The 21,479-nt window shown below is 43.6% G+C and overlaps 1 protein-coding gene across 2 annotated transcripts in view; it reads right to left on the reverse strand.

Moving 5' to 3' along the window:
• The window catches only part of SH2D4B (SH2 domain containing 4B), an 82,275-nt gene extending 61,031 nt beyond the window's left edge, over positions 1-21,244 (reverse strand). For both annotated transcript variants that reach the window (XM_065894524.1, XM_065894525.1), the window contains exon 1: positions 21,053-21,244. In XM_065894524.1, coding sequence (XP_065750596.1) covers positions 21,053-21,244 — 192 coding nt within the window. The remainder of the gene's footprint in view (positions 1-21,052) is intronic.
• Between the last annotated feature and the right edge of the window lie 235 nt (positions 21,245-21,479).

A 21,479-nucleotide genomic window follows, 5' to 3' on the forward strand; every position in this document is an offset into this window, starting at 1 on the left:
TAAGATAAGCAAAATGAGAAGACAGAAAAACACACAGCAGATGAAGGAGCAAGATAAAAACCCACCAGACCTAACAATTGAAGAGGAAATAGGCAGTCTACCTGAAAAAGAATTCAGAATAATGATAGTAAAGATGATCCAAAATCTTGGAAATAGAATGGACAAGATGCAAGAAACATTTAACAAGGACCTAGAAGAAATAAAGATGAAACAAACAACGATGAACAACACAATAAATGAGATTAAAAATACTCTAGATGGGATCAATAGCAGAATAACTGAGGCAGAAGAACGGATAAGTGACCTGGAAGATAAAATAGTGGAAATAACTACTGCAGAGCAGAATAAAAAAAAAAGAATGAAAAGAACTGAGGACAGTCTCAAAGACCTCTGGGACAACATTAAACACATCAACATTTGAATTATAGGGGTTCCAGAAGAAGAAGAGAAAAAGAAAGGGACTGAGAAAATATTTGAAGAGATTATAGTTGAAAACTTCTCTAATATGGGAAAGGAAATAGTTAATCAAGTCCAGGAAGCACAGAGAGTCCCATACAGGATAAATCCAAGGAGGAATACACCAAGACACATATTAATCAAACTGTCAAAAATTAAATACAAAGAAAGCATATTAAAAGCAGCAAGGGAAAAACAACAAATAACACACAAGGGAATCCCCATAAGGTTAACAGCTGATCTTTCAGCAGAAACTCTGCAAGCCAGAAGGCACTGGCAGGACATATTTAAAGTGATGAAGGAGAAAAATCTGCAACCAAGATTACTCTACCCAGCAAGGATCTCATTCAGATTTGATGGAGAAACTAAAACCTTTACAGACAAGCAAAAGCTGAGAGAGTTCAGCACCACCAAACCAGCTCTACAACAACTGCTAAAGGAACTTCTCTAGGCAAGAAACACAAGAGAAGGAAAAGACCTACAATAACGAACCCAAAACAATTAAGAAAATGGGAATAGGAACATACATATCGATAATTACCTTAAATGTAAATGGACTAAATGCTCCCACCAAAAGACACAGATTGGCTGAATGGATACAAAAACAAGACCCATATATTTGCTGTCTACAGGAGACCCACTTCAGACCTAGAGACACATATAGACCGAAAGTAAGGGGATGGAAAAAGATATTTCATGCAAATGGAAACCAAAAGAAAGCTGGAGTAGCAATTCTCATATCAGACAAAATAGACTTTAAAATAAAGACTATTAGAAGAGACAAAGAAGGACACTACATAATGATCAAGGGATCGATCCAAGAGGACTATATAACAATTGTAAATATTTATGCACCCAACACAGGAGCACCTCAATACATAAGGCAAATACAGCCATAAAAGGGGAAATCGACAGTAATACATTCATAGTAGGGGACTTTAACATCCCACTTACACCAATGGACAGATCATCCAAAATGAAAATAAATAAGGAAACACAAGCTTTAAATGATACATTAAACAAGATGGACTTAATTGATATTTATAGAACACTCCATCCAAAAACAACAGAATACACATTTTTCTCAAGTGCTCACGGAACATTCTCCAGGATAGATCATATCTTGGGTCACAAGTCAAGCCTTGGTAAATTTAAGAAAATTGAAATTGTTTCAAGTATCTTTTCCAACCACAACGCTATGAGACTAGATATCAATTACAGGAAGAATCTGTAAAAACTATAAACACATGGAGGCTAAACAATACACTACTTAATAACGAAGTGATCACTGAAGAAATCAAAGAGGAAATTAAAAAATACCTAGAAACAAATGACAATGGAGACACGATGACCCAAAATCTATGGGATGCAGCAAAAGCAGTTCTAAGAGGGAAGTTTATAGCAATACAATCCTACCTTAAGAAACAGGAAACCTCTCGAATAAACAACCTAACGTTGCACCTAAATCAATTAGAGAAAGAAGAACAAAAAAACCCCAAAGTTAGCAGAAGGAAAGAAATCATAAAAATCAGATCAGAAATAAATGAAAAAGAAATGAAGGAAACGATAGCAAAGATCAATAAAACTAAAAGCTGGTTCTTTGAGAAGATAAACAAAATTGATAAACCATTAGCCAGACTCATCAAGGAAAAAAGAGAGAAGACTCAAATGAATAGAATTAGAAATGAAAAAGGAGAAGTAACAACTGACACTGCAGAAATACAAAAGATAATGAGAGATTACTACAAGCAACTCTATGTCAATAAAATGCACAACATGGAAGAAATGGACAAATTCTTAGAAATGCACAACCTGCCAAGACTGAATCAGGAAGAAATAGAAAATATGAACAGACCAATCACAAGCACTGAAATTGAAACTGTGATTTAAAATCTTCCAACAAACAAAAGCCCAGGACCAGATGGCTTCACAGGTAAATTCTATCAAACATTTAGAGAAGAGCTAACACCTATCCTTCTCAAACTCTTCCAAAATATAGCAGAGGGAGGAACACTCCCAAACTCATTCTACGAGGCCACCATCACCTTGATACCAAAACCAGACAAGGATGTCACAAAGAAAGAAAACTACAGGCCAATATCACTGATGAACATAGATGCAAAAATCCTCAACAAAATACTAGCAAACAGAATCCAACAGCACATTAAAAGGATCATACACCATGATCAAGTGGGGTTTATTCCAAGAATGCAAAGATTCTTCAATATACGCAAAACAATCAATGTGATAAACCATATTAATAAATTGAAGGAGAAAAACCATATGATCATCTCAATAGATGCAGAGAAAGCTTTTGACAAAATTCAACACCCAATTATTATAAAAACCCTGCAGAAAGTAGGCATAGAGGGAACTTTCCTCAATATAATAAAGGCCATATATGACAAACCCACAGCCAACATCGTCCTCAATGGTGAAAAGCGGAAAGTATTTCCACTAAGATCAGGAACAAGACAAGGTTGCCCACTCTCACCTCTCTTATTCAACATAGTTTTGGAAGTATTAGCCACAGCAATCAGAGAAGAAAAGGAAATAAAAGGAATCCAAATCGGAAAAGAAGAAGTAAAGCTGTCACTGTTTGCAGATGACATGATACTATACAGAGAGAATCCTAAAGATGGTACCAGAAAACTACTAGAGCTAATCAATGAATTTGGTAAAATAGCAGGATACAAAATTAATGCACAGAAATCTCTGGCATTCCTATACACTAATGATGAAAAATCTGAAAGGGAAATCAAGAAAACACTCCCATTTACCACTGCAACAAAAAGAATAAAATATCTAGGAATAAACCTACCTAAGGAGACAAAAGACCTGTATGCAGAAAATTATAAGACACTGATGAAAGAAATTAAAGATGATACAAATAGATGGAGAGATATACCATGTTCTTGGATTGGAAGAATCAACATTGTGAAAATGACTCTACTACCCAAAGCAATCTACAGATTCAGTGCAATCCCTGTCAAACTACCACTGGTATTTTTCACAGAACTAGAGCAAAACATTTCACAATTTGTATGGAAACACAAAAGACCCCGAATAGCCAAAGCAATCTTGAGGACGAAAAATGGAGCTGGAGGAATCAGGCTCCCTGACTTCAGACTATACTACAAAGCTACAGTAATCAAGACAGCATGGTACTGGCACAAAAACAGAAAGATAGATCAATGGAACAGGATAGAAAGCCCAGAGATAAACCCACGCACATATGGTCACCTTATCTTTGATAAAGGAGGCAGGAATGTACAGTGGAGAAAGGACAGCTTCTTCAATAAGTGGTGCTGGGAAAACTGGACAGGTACATTTAAAAGTATGAGATTAGATCACTCCCTAACACCATACACAAAAATAAACTCAAAATGGATTAAAGACCTAAATGTAAGGCCAGAAACTATCAAACTCTTAGAGGAAAACATAGGCAGAACACTCTATGACATAAATCACAGCAAGATCCTTTCTGACCCACCTCCCAGAGAAATGGAAATAAAAGCAAAAATATACAAATGAAACTGAAAAGTTTTTGCACAGAAAAAGAAACCATAAACAAGACCAAAAGACAACCCTCAGAAAGGGAGAAAATATTTGCAAGTGAAGCAACTGACAAAGGATTAATCTCCAAAATTTATAAGCAGCTCATGCGGCTCAATAACAAAAAAAAACCAACCCAATCCAAAAATGGGCAGAAGACCTACATAGACATTTCTCCAAAGAAGATATACAGACTGCCAACAAACACATGAAAGAATGCTCAACTTCATTAATCATTAGAGAAATGCAAATCAAAACTACAATGAGATATCATCTCACACCAGTCAGAATGGCCATCATCAAAAAATCTAAAAACAATAAATGCTGGAGAGGGTGTGGAGAAAAGGGAACCGTCTTGCACCGTTGGTGGGAATGTAAATTGATACAGCCACTGTGGAGAACAGTATGGAGGTTCCTTAAAAAACTACAAATAGAACTACCATATGACCCAGCAATCCCACTACTGGGCATATACCCTGAGAAAACCATAATTCAAAAAGAGTCATGTACCAAAATGTTCATTGCAGCTCTATTTACAATAGCCCAGAGATGGAAACAACCTAAGTGCCCATCACCGGATGAATGGATAAAGAAGATGTGGCACATATATACAATGGAATATTACTCAGCCATAAAAAGAAACGAAATTGAGCTATTTGTAATGAGATGGATAGACCTAGAGTCTGTCATACAGAGTGAAGTAAGTCAGAAAGAGAAAGACAAATACCGTATGCTAACACATATATATGGAATTTAAGAAAAAAAATGTCATGAAGAACCTAGGGGTAAGACAGGAATAAAGACACAGACCTACTAGAGAATGGACTTGAGGATATGGGGAGGGGGAAAGGTAGGCTGTGACAAAGCGAGAGAGAGGAATGGACACATATACACTACCAAACGTAAGGTAGATATCTAGTGGGAAGCAGCCGAATAGCACAGGGAGATCAGATCGGTGCTTTGTGACTGCCTGGAGGGGTGGGATAGGGAGGGTGGGAGGGAGGGAGATGTAAGAGGGAAGAGATATGGGAACATATGTATATGTATAACTGATTCACTGTGTTATAAAGCAGAAACTAACACACCATTGTAAAGCAATTATACTCCAATAAAGATGTAAAAAAAAAACAAAACTGAGAAAAAAAGAAAATATCTCCTAGAGAACCCATGGATCTTAGGGGAAATCAAAACTAAAATTATACATTATCTAGGGGGAAAATTGTAGCAAAAAAACATGGGCACAGATAACAGTAGGCTCAAAAGAAAAATTATAAGCTTAAAGGCTTTTCTTTTTGATGTCCCCATGAAGATAAAATTCTCTTCTCCAAACACAATATAGATGGCTTTGTTGACTCTATTCCAAACAGAAGTGTGAAACAGTGAGCAGGGTGGATGCTCCCATGTGGGTCCTGAAGCAAATAGTGGTCACCAGGAATGAGACTCCTACAGGGTAGAGGGGAATCAAAGTTCTCCAGGTGAGACTGGGAGCTGAGTAGGATTGAGGTCAGATGCTGGTAATGTGCTTGGCAAGTTCATGAAACAGCAAGGAGACCACTGTGGCTGCAGCAGAGGGAGCAAGAAGGGAAACTGGAAATGCAGTTGGAGAAGCAGCAGCTTTCATTCATTCAGTGTGGGAAACAGGGGACAAGAAAATCTGTAGGCCAGTGGGCATTTGTAATAGTCCAGGGGACAGACAATCATTTCTTGGACTAAGATGGTCCTGGAGGAGGAGGTATAAAGTGGTTAAGATTTAGGATATATTCTGAAGGAAAAAGCAATATTTGCTTAAATTTTGGATATGAGTTGTGAAAGAAAAAGAGCAAGAAAACTCTAACTTTTCCGCTTAAGCAATGGAATGGATGGTCATATTACTGAAAAGAGTAACATGAAAGAAACTGCTTGGATAAATCAACATTTCTGTTTGGGCTAAATTAAGTTTGAGACGTCTATTAGACATCCAATAGGCAGTTGAATAAAACAGAGTTCAGAGGAGAGGCTGGAACTAAAATATAATTTTTTGAAGGCATCAGTGTATAGATATTTAAAGCCACAAAACTGGACGAGAGCAGGTAGAGAGTGAGTGTAGACAGACAACAGGAGAGGTCAAAGGACTGAAGCCCAGCACACTCCAACACCTAGATAGGAGGAGGACCCCCAAGGAGATGAGGACAAAGAAGCCTGCGAGGCAGGAGAACAACCAAAAGACAGCAGTATCCCAGAAGCCAAGTGGAGAAAGAATTTCAGGAATTAAAGGGAGGTCAACTGTGTCAAAGGCTACTGATGGGTCATTGGGATGAAGACTTGAGAATTGACCATTGGATTCAACAACATGGACCTTGACAAAGGTGGTTTTATGAGTCTGTGAAAAGGAACATTTGGATGCTTGGAAACTCTTAGAGGAAAATATAAATGCATATCATTATTACTTTGGGAAGGGAAGAATTTCTTCTATGAGACATAAAAAAATAAACTATGAGAGACAATGTTGATATATTTGAATACAGATTAAAGCTTAACATTTCTACACACAAAAAATGCCATAAAGACAATTAAAAATCAAGTCACCAACTAAGAGAAGATACTTGAATACACATAACTGTCAAACGATTGCACCAATTAATAAAAGCAATAGTAACAGCTAACATCTACAGAAGGCTTATCTGCTAATCATGGTTCAACATATTTTACATGTATTAACTTATTAATGTCTAGAACAATCTTTCTCTACTAGGGTCCTGTGAGAGAAATAAGCCCTATAAAACATAATTTGAATGGTCATTTTTTTCCCTCAGTTCTCCCAAGAATGGAATATAGATAGTACTAGTCTAGATGCATTGTAGAAAAGCTAACTCATCGCATACAGTGTATCCTTTAAAGCATTTGTTATCAAATAATTTGCTCTCAAGACCCCTTCATATTCTTTAAAAATATTGAGTATCTCAAAGAATTTTTGTTTACGTGGGTTATATCTATCAATATTTACCATATTCAAAATTAAAACTGAGAAAATTTTTAATATATATTTACTTAAAATAATAGCAACTTGGGACTTCCCTGGCGGTCCAATGGTTACGACTCCGTACTTCCACTGAAGGAGACGTGGGTTCAAACCCTGGTCGAGGAACTAAGATCTCACATGCCACAGGGCGTGGCCTAAAAAAAAAGTTACTTCAAAATAAAAAGTTTAAAGATTTTTAAGCAAAATAAAATTAAAACCCAGGGGCTTCCCTGGTGGCGCAGTGTTTGAGAGTCCGCCTGCTGATGCAGGGGACACAGGTTCGTGCCCCGGTCCGGGAAGATCCCACATGCCGCAGAGCGGCTAGGCCCGTGAGCCATGTCCGCTGAGCCTGCGCGTCTGGAGCCTGTGCCCCGCAACGAGAGAGGCCACGACAGTGAGAGGCCCACGTGCCACAAAATAAATAAATAAATAAATAAATAAAATCCATTGGTTTATTTTGCACTTTGAATGGATCTTTTACTCATGTGTGATTTTGCAACATTCCTCATTGGTCCTTGGAAAATATTGGTTCACTGAATCAAGCAGATCTTCCAAATTTATGATATTATAAAATAAAATACGTATTTTATTTTATAATATCATAAAATTGTTTGTTAATATTACTATGAACCTCAGAGAAAAGCCTTTACGTATTGGGAATCTAATAAGTTCATTGTAGCTGATACAAGTTTTCCAAAAATTCTAATTTTTGCTTGAAACCTGGAATTTTATGACTGGAATAAATTTTATCCATTGTTTTCCTTGAAGTGACAGATTCACTTTATTCATCTGCAAATACCCAAGTCTGAAAAAAGACATAGTTTGTCAGTCTTCTTTCAAGTAAAAATGGTATTCTATGAGTAAAGAGGCTAGTTCAGCACATAACTCAAAAAATCACACAGTGCCTTTCCTCAAGACACCCATCATACTTCAGAAATGCTTTATGCATCCTTCCATTTTGTCATATAATAAAATGAATAAGATTTACTGTTTCATCAAGGAGTGAAACCACCATTAATTTTACTGTGAGTGTATTATGATGAAAAAATACAGTCATTTCACTCCTACAAGACTGGAAAGAATAAAAAAGTGTGATGACAAATTCTGATTGTTGAAAAGGATATAGAGCAATGATAATTCTTATAAATTGTTGATGGCTGAAGGCACTGATACAACCACTTTGAAGATATTTGGCAAATATTTAGTAAAGTTGAACATGCTACTCATTATGACCAAGGAATAGCACTTCCAAGTACACACGTGCCCAGAGAAACCTGAACAAGAAGGTTCATGGAAACACTGTCCAAAATATTAAAAATCAGGAACAACATAAATGACTAATCAAGGAAAACAGATAAATAAATTATAGTATGTTCTTATAATGCAGTACTCTATAGCAAGAAAAGTAAATAGGTTTGAACAACACAAACATATCTCCTTAAAAAATGCAGAACCAATAAATTAAGTTAACTTCAGATTGCCTACAGTATAATGTCATTCATATAATGATTAAGCAACATATTGCTTACAAAATATATATTAAAGTATGGAAAAGACATAAGGATGATACATGTTGAATTTATAATAGGCTTGCATATGGGGAAGGAGATGGGGAGTGAAATTTTAGAAAGGCATTAAAGTGGGTCTCAACTGTATATGACGTACTTAAATAGAAACAAAGAAGGCACTAAGTTAACACTTAATAAAGACATTATGGGTCCATAAGTACTTATTATATTATTTTTCCATTTTACCTATATGTTTAAATATTTTATAATGAGAAATTTTATAAGCTTTATTTAAAAAAAAGATGTGGGACTTCCCTGGTAGTTCAGTGGTTAAGACTCCGCACTCCTAATGCAGGGGGCTCAGGCTTTGACCCCTGGTCAGGGAACTAGATCCTGCATGCATGCTGCAACTAAGACCCGGCACAGCCAAATAAAATAAATAAATAAATAAATAAATATTTTTAAAAATATGAAATAAAATTTAAAAAAAAAGATGTAACATGAATAAACTAAGTTCTCAATCTAAGACATAAAAAAGAACACTAAAATAAAAGCAGGAGAAAATAATTAATGAAAAAAACTAATATTAGTGAATGCAAAGCATATACATTATAAATACAACATAACATTTTTTCTTTGAAAAATGTAATAAAGTAGGAAACCACCTAGCATGCTTAAATTAAGTTAAAACATATATATATATATATATATATATATGTTGTATGTCATATATATGCCATATATATTTTTTTTATATATATGGAATGTGTATACAGTATATATAATATATATGGCATTAGGAATAAGAAGACAATGTAAAACAAGAAATGATTAAAAGAGAATATCATGTGCTATTCTGTGTTAATAAATTTGAAAATATAGATATAGGTATAAATCTTCATGACCTTAAATTAGACAATGGTTTCTAAGATATGATACCAAAAGCACAAACAACAAAGAAAATATATATCAATACAATTTGGACTTCATCAAAATTTGAAATTAAAACTTTTGTGTTTCAAAGGATGCCATCAAGAAAGTAAAAGGGCAATCCAAAGAGTGGGAGTAAATATTTACAGATCATATATCTGATAAGGAACTTGTGCCTGGAGTGTATAAAAATTCTTACAGCTCAATAATAAAAAGACAACTCAGTCTAAAAATGGGCAAAGGATCTAAATATACATTTCTCCAAAGAAGATATATAGATGTCCAACAAGTACAAGAAAAGATGCTCAAAATCTTTACTCATCAGCGAAATGCAAATCAAAACCACAATGACATTTCACATCTCCCAGGATGGATTTAACCAAAAACATAGATAATAACAAGTACTGGTGAGAATGTGGAGAAATTGGACCTCTCATACGCTGCTGGTGGGAAGGTAAAATGGTGCCACTTCTTTGGAAAACAATCTGCCAATTCTTCAAGTTATTAAACATAAAGTTATCAAATGATCCAGCAATTCCACTCGTAGGTACACACCCAATAGAAATGAAAACATACATCCACACAAAAACTTGTATGTGAATGTTTATAGAAGCATTATTCATAATAGCCAAAAGTGAAAACAACCCAAATGTCCATTAAGAGATAAATGGACAAACAAAATGTGGTACATCCATATAATGGAATATTATTTGGCCATAAAAAAAGAATGATACTGATACATGCTACATTGTGGATGGGCCTTGAAAACATTATGCTAAGTATAAGAAGCCAGTCACAAAAGTCCAATACTTTATTATTCCACTCATATGAAAGTCCAGAATAGGGAAATCCATAGAGACATAAAGTAGATTAGCAGTGGACTTCCCTGGTGGCACAGTGGTTAAGAATCCATCTGCCAATGCAGGGGACATGGGTTCGATCCCTGGTCCAGGAAGATCCCATATGCCACGGAGCAACTAAGCCTGCATGCCACAGCTACTGAAGCCCGCGTGCCACAACTACTGAAGCCCGCACGCCTACAGCCCGTGCTCCACAACAAGAGAAGCCACCATAATGAGAAGCTTGCGCATCGCAACAAAGAGTTAGCCCTCGCTTGACGCAACTAGAGAAAGCCCACTCGAAGCAATGAAGACCCAGTGCAGAAAAAAAAAAAAAAAAAGTAGATTAGTGGTTGCTAAGGGCTGGAGCAGGGAGAAAGGGGTCTGGCAGGTACTAGTTAAGGTGTATGGGTTTTCTTGAGGTGATGTAAATATTCCAAAATTGTCTGTGGTGATGGCTGCACATCTCTGTGAATATATTAAAAACCATTTAGTTGTACACATTAAATGGGTGACTTGTGTACACTTTAAATGGGTGACTTGTATGGTATATGAATTATATCTCAATAAAGCTGTTTGTGACAACAAAAACTCTCCTGGTAATTTATACGATAAGGTAATTTATAGGGAAAAAAATCAGTTAGGGTGTAGGGGTCTAAATAACATATTGACCAACTTAACCTAACTGACGTCTATAGAACACTCCACACTACAGCAGAATACTTTCTTTATCAAGTGCACACAGAAACAAGGTTGACTACATTCTCAGCCATTCAATTTCACATGTTTGAAATCAGTTATGGTATGTATTGAGAACCCAACCGTGGTGACCAGATAATAAGCACATCTGTGAGATGATAGGATAAAAATAAATGCTCCCTGAGGTCCTGTCATTTTGAAAGGACATGAGGGAAACAGGTGTGGAAATGTACCCAAAGAATTTAAACCCGAAAGGTGAATGCAAAATCTGGTTCCAAATGCAAGAATCCTAGGAAGCTTTGCTAGTTTTTACGTGAGAAGAACCTTGAAAGCAGCGATGCTACTAGCCACTGGGAGAGATAACAGAGGGGCAGGCAGCCGCCTGCAACCTGCCGCTTCAGCCCAGCTCCCCTGAGCGGGGCTGAGACCTAGCGTCAGGTTACAGGGAGTCAGGAGATAACCAGCTGGTGGCCTTTCTCAGAAACTGCCCCTGCTGACCTCCAGGTGCAAAGGGAAGCAGTGAGGTGGACAGTTAGGGAAGGAGGGAGGTGGCAGACATGATCACCCCTGAAGCAAGGGGAGGAGATTACACCTGGGCAGCTCAGCCCAGTATCCCCAGCTGGGGCCTTGCAACAGGCAGGAGAAGGGCTTCCCTCCAGCCGGAGCTGAGCAAAACTCCATCTGTTTAAAGAGCCCATGGGCTGCAGAAAACAAACTTATGGTTACCAGGGGGGAAAGGGGGAGAGGAATAAATTGGGAGATTGGGATTGACATATACACACTACTATATATAAAATAGATAACTAATGAGGACCTACTGTACAGCACAGGGAACTCTACTCAATACTCTGTGATGACCTATATGGCAAAAGAATCTAAAAAAGAGTGGATATAAGTATAACTGATTCACTTTGCTGTACACCTGAAACTAACACAACATTGTAAACCATCCATACTCCAATAAAAATTTTAAAAAATAATAATAATACACAGCCCGTGGGCTTTTGGCAGCAGCCGGGAGAAAGTTGCAGGGACAGGAGAACCCCATCCCCATGGGCCCAAGCTCCTCGGGAACCTGCAGAAAATCTGTCCCTCCACAGCCATGCAGGAGAGAGAGTATCTCTTTCTCTGGACCCCCATCAACATTCCTACTAGCAAACTTCTTTAACTTTTGCTAGGATTCTTGTTTTAATTTGCAGTGATGTACTGATAGTTCGCTAGTGAGGATGAACACCTTTCCACACGGTCATTGTGACTCGAAGTTGCACTCCTGTGAATGGCTTGTTCATGTCTATTCCCCACTTTTCTACTGTTTGTCTTCTGCTAACTGACTTAGGAAGTTGCTTTCTTCTCTGGATACAAGTCCTTTGCCTGTTATAAATGTTGCAGATATTTTTCTCTCATTTACCTCCTGCTTTGTTCTCTTTTTAAACTCCGTTTGGTGTCTTTTATCAAGAAGATTTTAAAAATCTAGTCATATTTATCTTTATTTTTCCTTTAATTTTTATTGCTGTATCTTATTTTAAGAACACCTTCGCTCTCCCCACTATTCTCTCATATTTTCTTTGATTACTTCTATGATTTTGTTTTTGCTTTTTCTGCACTGGTCTTTAATCACCTGGAATATGTCATTTCACCATGGGAGCAGCTGTGAGGAGGAGGAAGATGTGTGCACTGCAGTGGGGGGAACTGGAGCCCCAGCAGGCCTGGACCCGATTCTAACTCCACCTCGACTCAAACGGAGATAATAACTTATTTCATTAATTTGAAGACACACACCTTAACATTTCTGAAACCAGGATGTATCTTACAAACAATGGTGTATCATGGTTTAATTTACAGCTTTCTTAGTAATATATAAAAATAGTGTGTCTTTCAAGCTATAGCATCTTAGATTTCATGAAATACAAAGGACCCAACCTCAGGTCCCTAAGGGGGTGGGATAAACAGGCACTTAAAGGGCCCAGGACAGGTCAGACACACAGGAGGCAAGGCGTTCCATCTGGGTGAGTTCTCCTTCATTCCAAAGAATGCAGCTGCTCTGAGGCTTCATTCTTCCTGCAGCCCTGGCCCTTCCCCCTTAGCTTCCAGAACCTGAGCCTACTCTCTGGGAACCTCTCCAGGCTCCCCTACCAAAGGCCTTCAGCTGGACAAGGCCACACCTTCAGTTCTCTCCTTCTAGATACAGGACGCTCAGAGCTGACAGTTAAGGGCTCCACATAAGGCTGATCTCCCTCCAGAGCCAAGAAAACTGCACTCTCACCCCTGGGGACACCCACACCTGCTGGGCACCAAGAGCCCCACATGCTCTCATGGCAGCTTCTGCCTGGCTCTTCCCACTGCCTGCCTGGTGAGTCTGGGGCTTTGCAGCTTCTGCAAATGCTGGCACTGGAGACGGGGAGCCGTGGATGCTGGCAGAGCTGCCTCGGCCAGAACCACAGCGCCGGCTGGGGGAAGGCAGGGAGGAAAGGGAGTGAGCTGGTGGGCTGCAGAGGCCCCCAGCCAGGGCCAGCGTGGGAACTTTGCACAGTGGCTCCTTCAGTCTTACAGCCACCCAGAAAGCCCTTCCCTCTTCACGGAAGAAGGAACTGAGCTGCAGGGGAGCAGAGTGACACCCCTCAGCGACGCTGAGACTGTAACACGGAGGACCTCACTCACCAGCACTGCTGCCCCACCCTTCTGTCCACCATATGGAGGCCGAACAGGGCTGAGGAGACAGAAAGTGGGCTCTCCCCCTCAAGGTCAATTCCACACACCTGGGCAGAGCACCAACTGCGTGCAAGGCCCACACTGGGTCTCAGAGTCCAGGCGGGGGTAGTGGTCTGGCCCCTAGCCCCTCTCTCCATGCCCTAAGGGGTCCCACACCCAGCTACACAGTCACAACCAGGGTGGTCCCAGGCCATACACTGTGCAATTCCCGACGGACTAGTCCTCCCACCCACCATAATGCCACAGCTTTGCTTCACCTGTAGGAAAGTTTATCAGCATCCAAGAACCAAGAGTCTCCTTTTACTGGAATAACTGAATTTCTTGCAATTTACCCTAAGAAGTAACCACACCAGGAGTAATGATTTGACAGACACAGGAAAAGTCCCATCCCCACCCTCATCTCTGAGACTCCAGAAAAACTGAGGTTGGCCAAGCAGTGGTGGAGCTGGGCTCACAGCCTGGGTCCCATGGGAACATTCAGGAAGAGGCTGAACAAATTCCAAGGGCATCTGCCACCAGAGGCAGACGGAGGCAGTGAGGAAAGGAAGGAGGTGGACATGGCTTGGCTCTTATGTGCCCCGCATGGTGGCGGGAGCTTTCCCACTTGTTGAAGAAGCTTTTTGAACCCTGCCAACAACTGCTGGGGAAGGGTTATTATTCCCATTGTACAGGTGATGTTCCAAGGTCAACCCGGTAGACCAAAGATGAAAATCCAGGGGACTTGTTTCTATTCCACCAAGCTAGAGACATGTTGAAAATAGCATCAACCCAAACAAAAGGTGGAGAAGTGATCTGTGACACTGTCATTTTCCACCCTTGAGCCCCTCAGGAAATGAGCTAATGGAGCATCCCTTCGGGTGTGGAAGTCTGGAAGAGCAAGCAGGATCTGCCTGCCCCCCCCACATACACCCTGAGAGCTGCAGTGCCCATCTACAGGTGACGGACACTAGGACACCTCTCTGGGGTCAGCTGGATGGCCTGGTGTCACCACAGATACACTTCTCATGACGTTCCTCTTGCCTGACTCCAGGGCTCTCGCTGGGAAGCTGGCAGCACCCCCATTGCTCATCTGTTGCCTTCACTGGTCCCTTGGACACACACTCAGCCCCAATTTACCAATTATCGTGCCACAGGGGACTTTTTACCTCTTGTCTACCTTGCACAGGACTCTGGACACCCTCCCCGCGCCGCCAGACACCTCTTTTTCTCTCCCCATCACATATACTCTGTGAAAAAGATCATTCTCCCTCCCCAAAGAATTGTTCTTTGAATATTTGCATATGGACAGGAAACATCTTCTTGACAGAAGGGATGGGACACTACTGGTGGATAATCCGGCACCGTAAGAAAACAGAGAGGCTAGATTCCCCAGCCCCCTCCCCCCGTGGCACTGTCCTAGAAGCACTGTTCCACTGTGCCCAGGAAAGGGGCCATGAGCAACAGCTCCAAAGAGCTACAGTCCAGAAATCCAGGGCATCCATGCCCCTGATTCCCCAATGTTCCGGCACAGTCACCACCCTCTAAGTGGATCTACTGGAAAACTGTTGGAACTAACAGAAAAATTCACAAAGGGAGTTGAAGAAAATCAGCATGCCTACCACCATATGACAGCAAGAACAGGGATGGTGCAGGACACGGCTTCAAATGTGGATTTCCCTTGATGTTTAATAACTTCTGTGTGATGTGCTGAGAATCCGAACAGCAAAGGGTGTGCTGCTGGGTTGGCCAAAGCGTTTGTACAAGGGGGCAAAGGGGGAATGAAATGTTTCTCACTTTCCCCTCAGAGGGAAAAATGTGGGGTACGAGTAATACAAAGTGGAGTTAGTGTCCAAGTAATTACTGTTATTATGTTTTGATTATGAAACCGCCATTGGCATAAAAAAATAAGTCTTGAAAGGTAAGTAAACCAAAAAATCTAAAATTCTTTATTATGCCAACAAAATCATGGAGACGGATATTAAAATATCCTTAAGTTTCTCATCTTCAGTAGATAATGTTTCATTCCTGATAAAGGTAAAGAAAATGGGTTCAACTCTATCTTTAAAATAAGTTCTAAACGAACATATGCTAGTTAAGATACATGTTTCAATAGACTCCCTTAAAACAAAATGGTATCAAAAGGCGGGGTGAGGGGGAAGAAAAGATACAGGGAAATGTACACTAAGTGGATGCAAAGGAAAAAAGTAGCATTGGTCAAACTAAACTCTAAGTCAAAATCCTAAAACAAGAAATGAAAACGAAATGAGTTGTAAGTATGAATGACAAGGTCACAGAACTGCCATTACTTACATAGTATAGATTGTAGTTCAGCTTCTACAATATATCCCAAAACACAAGTATACTGGGATTTTTAGACTTTTACTGAAGATTTTCAAGGTCTAGGGAAGGGGTCACACTGCACAGCTCACAGTCTTCTACTCAAAAGGGAAATCCTTTGATACCCGTCTCTTCTATCCAGCCCCACTGACACACCACGCATGCAACGGTCTTAGCAGCTCCCTGCCCACGGCTGCCCCCCAACCATATCCCTCAGCCTTGTTCCAGACGCTGGGATGGAGGCAAGGCAGCCGCCGCAGCCATGGTGTCATGGCCCGTGCAGACTAACGGAGGAGACAGACCATAAACAAGCAAACAGATACATGAGAAAAGAGGAAGGTGATGACGACAAAGGCAACTTCACAGAGACAGAAAACGCATCAGTGGTTGCCAGGCGCTGGGGGAGGAGAGGATGCAGAGGGACCGTTTAAAGGATACGGGCTTTCCTTCTGGGATGATGGAAATGACAGAGGTGGTGGTTGCACAACATTTTGAATGTACTAAATGTCACTGGATCGCACGCTTTAAAATGGTTAAAATGGTAAATTTTATGTTGTGTTTTCTTACCACAAACAAACAACAACAAAAAACACGATACTTTCAGATGTGGTAAGTGCTTTGAAGGAAATCAGGCCAGATGTTGTAAGAGAGAGAGAGACTGGGGTGGGGTCCTTGAGAGCAGGTAGTCAGTGAAGAGCTCAACATTTAACTGAGAAATGAATGACGGGGAGGGCCCAGCCTCCACACAGAGGGACCCAAAAGGGTGGAAATCGGGTTGGAAAGTAGGCAGAGGCGCCCGAAAAGCATTCGTGTTTCTTTGAGTGCAGTGGAAGCCACGGAGGCAGGGAGATGCCTGAGCTAGTCAGTGTGTTAAAAGGACACTTTGGCTGCTCTGGGGAGAAAAGTCGTAGGGCGTGAGCCTGAGGCAGGGGACCACTGAGAACATGGGTGCACCGGGAATGTCTGCAGGCAAGTACTGCTTCCCACGCCCGGAAAGGAAACACACCGAGGCTAGGAGGGCCTGGGCCCAGCGGGCAAGGTTGCCGTGGTTACTGGATGGTTCCCAGGAAACAGAGAGAAGGCAGATGCCCAGTGAGAAGGACTGTGTCACACAGCTTTCATTAGAGCATGGACCAGGCCCACCTGGGCACCCAGTCCAGGGCAGACGCCCAGTGGGAGTGGCTGAGAGCTGAGACAGGATGCTGGATCGGGTGTCTCCCTCCAGCCCCAGGTCAGGGCTGCTTGTGGGAGCGCCACAGGCTGGGCAGGCAGAGAGAGGCGGGCCTAGCAGGTGGGAGGTGCCTCTTGACCCCAGCTGTGGGGAATGGAAGTAGTGAGGGCTGGACAGCTGGACTTAGAGCCCTCCACAGGCTGGACTGGGGCAGGCACAGGGCTGGCTGTGGGGGTGAGAATAAGGCACCTCCAAGAGGCTGCAGGTTTGGTTTGTGGCGTGGCCAGTGTCAGCCACGTTAGAGAAGAAAGCAGGAAGGAGGGTGGGGAAAGAGGTCTTGTTCCCAGGCAGATGACATCCATATGGATAAGAAGATGGTCACCGAGGAATCAATTTAACACTGACAGAGACTGCCAATCACAGCGGAGCCAGCAAGACCAGGCAGAGAAGCTTCCTGGGTCACAACAGCAGTAGGAACACATGTGTCCTGAGTCCTGTGTCCCAGGCGACACCCAGCTCCAGCCCCCAAAAACTGGGATAACTGGGCCAGCCCAGAAGGGGCCAAGGGTTGTAAAGGCTGCAGCTCCTCACACTGGGTGTAGGTTCCTGCGGTGGCAAAAGGGCACGAAAAGGGGAAACGATGTTGAAAGTCATGGTACTGCTGGATGGGCGTGGCTTAAATCTAGCGAGAATGTAACGTGATGACCGCCTTCCCAGAGTCTCAACAAGCAACACAAATTCCCGCTGGACCTCAAGTTTTTGTCAGAAATGTGACAAACAGCAAACATGACGGCAGATGGGAAAACAATGTAAGCTGAGGGTCTGTATCTTCCATGACGGGGCAGAACACCAGAAGCTTCTCAGTAAAATATAAGGTGAAAACAAAAAGACACACCTGCATGGTCAGGGGAGTGACGGGTGCCCAGCCACGACCGTCATCTTTCACCCCAGCTTACTTCTGTGGACCCCAAATGTGTGTCCCAGGACCAGTACAACCCCTGAATTTCTGTAAAGTGGAATAATCCCTATCACCAGTGTTTACACCTACCCTCTGCAGGAGAAGCAGAGAAGTTTTCAGGGACAGGGTGCACCTTGCCCTGCTAAGCCCTCAGGTCAGGCCTGCTAGGAGCTGGGAAGTGTCCTCAGAAGAGAGAGGGTGGGAGGGAGGTCTCAGGGGACAGGCAGGACTGGGGAGATGGATGGACAGGAGGAGGTGCAAGGTCATTCCAGTCTGACCGGAACCGAGTAAGTTGTGCTCAGGGATCCCAAGGGGCTGGCACACGCAACAGGACACAGCAGATGCTTCCTTCAGGACAGATTGGAGGGAGGGAGGCAAAAGCTGGGAAGGAAGTGCCTGTGAAAGGAAGGAAGAGAAAAGATCCAGCCCATGGAGTCTGTCCCCACACACCCTGTCCTGAGCTGCTGTGCGGCTGCATTGCCCCAGGCCACCCTCCTGGCACTCCCGTTGGCATGTTCCCTGGGATCTGATCTGTCTACCCATGGACTCAAGGGCCAAAGCTCTGTCCAGTTCACCAAGGTCAGCGCTTAGTAATGTTGGCTAAGGGACTGAATGAATAAATGAATGAACACATGAACAGATCATCCATCGAATGGAAGTCCCAAGTTCAGAAGTGAATGAGTAGAAAAACATCAGCCACTGGACCAAGGTCAAAGTCACAGGGTGTACATCCCGTTTCCATTCTTAGCAGCTAGGTGACTTTGGATGGATTGTGTCACCTCTGTGAGCAGTGGCTTCCTCATCTGAGATGGGGTCACAGGGCTATGGGGGCATTCAGTGAGGACAGGCACAGGGTAAATATTAAAGGTCACAGACCAGGTGGAGGGTTGTTGCAACCCTTCATTGTGATCCTAGGACAGGAAGCAGGCACTGTGCACCCCAGGCCCACAGTAAGAAGCTCTTCAGCCTCTGGGGCCACGCCTGCCCCTCAGGGCTTCCCCATCTGCCCAGCTCCACACCAGGACTGAAGCAAAGAGCTGAGATCTGAGTGGGATCCTGATCTGGAATACACACACTCCTCCTCTTATCCATGCTTTATAAATCAGAAAATTAATTATCTGGAAAAGAGTCTTCTGCACCAGAAACCCCAATAAGTTTAATGTATAATTTATACACGAAAATGTAGATGTCAACGTGTGACAAATCGCCGTAAAAACATTTTTGCAGTTAAAGCTTTAGGCGTCTGTCCTCCTTGCAGAAGAGCCACCTGACGGACGGCATGAGGCCGCAGGGCCCAGGCCGGTGGGGCAGGAAAGGCAGCCTGTCATTTTCAGTGATGCAGCTGCCAGTGTAGCCCCACCCTTGGCACCAGCCACACGCAGTCACGTCATAGCTCCCCCTCCCTGGGGTCCTACTGTGTCCTGTTCAAAGGGGATTCCGCGCTCTGTGCCAGCTCTGTGCTAGACCCAAGGATGGAAGACAGAATGGAGAATGTGCTCACTCCTGTGGCTTTGAGTCCCCTGGGAGAGCCAGGCGAGCAGACGATGCATGACACTGACAGTGTGGCAAGTGCTAGGGCAAAGACGGGTCCTATGTGCCCAGGAGCAAGTACTTCCCTAGGCCAGGAGCATCCCCAAGAGACTCCAGGAGGCAGGGGCTAGAACTGAAGGAGTTTGTCAGGAGGACGAAGGCGGGAGAACATTCCCAATGGGAAGACTCACATGTGTAAAGACAGAGGCTAGAGCAAGGTGTCCAGATGGGTGCCAGCGTGGCCTACGGCACGTGGCAGGCACTGTCTAGCAGTGAGCCTGGAGTAGAGAGAGGGAGCCAGGTCACCAGGGGGCCTGTATGTCTTTTTCCCGGACTGAAAACTTACAAACAGATCAAGTCTGCACTTCACTCTGGTCAACAGTATGGAGACCAAGAGGAGGGCTGCTGTGGGGAGTGAACGAGAGAGATGAATGGGCTTTGCAAACTGTGAAGTGCAGCATCCACGTAAAGTGCCCTTCCCGGCAGGACCTTGAGTCCCGCAGCAACTCAGCAGCCTGCCTGCGTCAGGTGCGCCGTCACTCACAGGCGCCCCGGCAACGGCCTTGCCTGGCACGTCACTGCAGAATAACCACCGGAAACGTGGGTTGAACCCTTGCTTCTTGTCTGCAGTTGCTGTTGCCATCGGGGTTGGTCACTCTTAGCGCAGGACATTCCCTGACGCCCTCTCTCCAGAGGCCCGCTGGGGCTCCAGCACAACCCAAAGCATCCTCGCACACAAGGACAGGGAGGAGGGGCACGGGCGCTGTGCTGGAACCACTATGCCGCGCACGCAAGTGAGGGAGGGGCGATGTGTCTTTGTTGCACCCTGGCCCTCCGTCCAGAACCACCGGTGAGGTTCAAGAACATGGCCTCGGGCTTCCCTGGTGGCGCAGTGGTTGAGAGTCCGCCTGCCCATGCAGGGGACAAGGGAGCGGCTGGGCCCGTGAGCCATGGCCGCTGAGCCTGCGCATCCGGAGCCTGCGCTCCGCCACGGGAGAGGCCACAACAGTGAGAGGCCCGCGTACCGCAAAAAAAAAAGAACATGGCTTCTACCCACCAGGCAGTCACCCACAGGGTCTGAGCACAGTCTGAGATCCCAGTGGTGTCTTCCCAGAACCTGGGCCCTCCGCAACAAGACAAAGCAAGTCCCCGTGCCCCAATGCCATCAGGGTCCCCAGGCAGTTCCCTGTGCAGCCTTGGAGCCCTACAGACCTAGTCAAAAGATAGACGCCCAGGCTAATGGGAAGGGATGCTCACAGAACAAGGGTTTCAAGCCCCCAGCCCTCATCACACCAGTGCCCATTTTAAAGAAGAACATAGCCTGACATCGATAACTTTTCTACCTCCCGGGAGGCCAGGGGTCAGCCCCTTGGTGACTCCCACCCACATACCTCGCTTGACCTTGGGGGGCCTGAGTCCCTCGAACTGGGCCAGGGCCTCCCAAGCCTCACGCTCCCTCCAGCGTCTCAGCTGCTCCTCTCGCATCTTGTAGAAGAGGATGTGCTTCTGCACATCACTGAGCTCGGCCAGGAGCTCGGGGTCGATGTACATGTCGTGCAGGATCTGCTGCAGCATGGCGTCACCTGGGATGCACACGCCAGGAGGGACACCCCAGGCCACTCCTCGCCCCTGGCTCCTCACGCCAGGGTCACTCCCAGAGCCACTTCTCTGTGCAGCATCATCGCTCTGCCTCAGCTCCCAGCCAGCCACGAATTCATCTCCTCTGCCCAGGACAGCCACAGGGATCAGGCAGCAGGAAGCAAAGAGGCAGCCAGGACCTGCAAGGGGGATCCAGCACCAGGAGCTGTCC

This window comes from Phocoena phocoena, chromosome 16 (genome assembly GCF_963924675.1).
Source record: "Phocoena phocoena chromosome 16, mPhoPho1.1, whole genome shotgun sequence".
Lineage (NCBI taxonomy): Eukaryota > Metazoa > Chordata > Mammalia > Artiodactyla > Phocoenidae > Phocoena > Phocoena phocoena.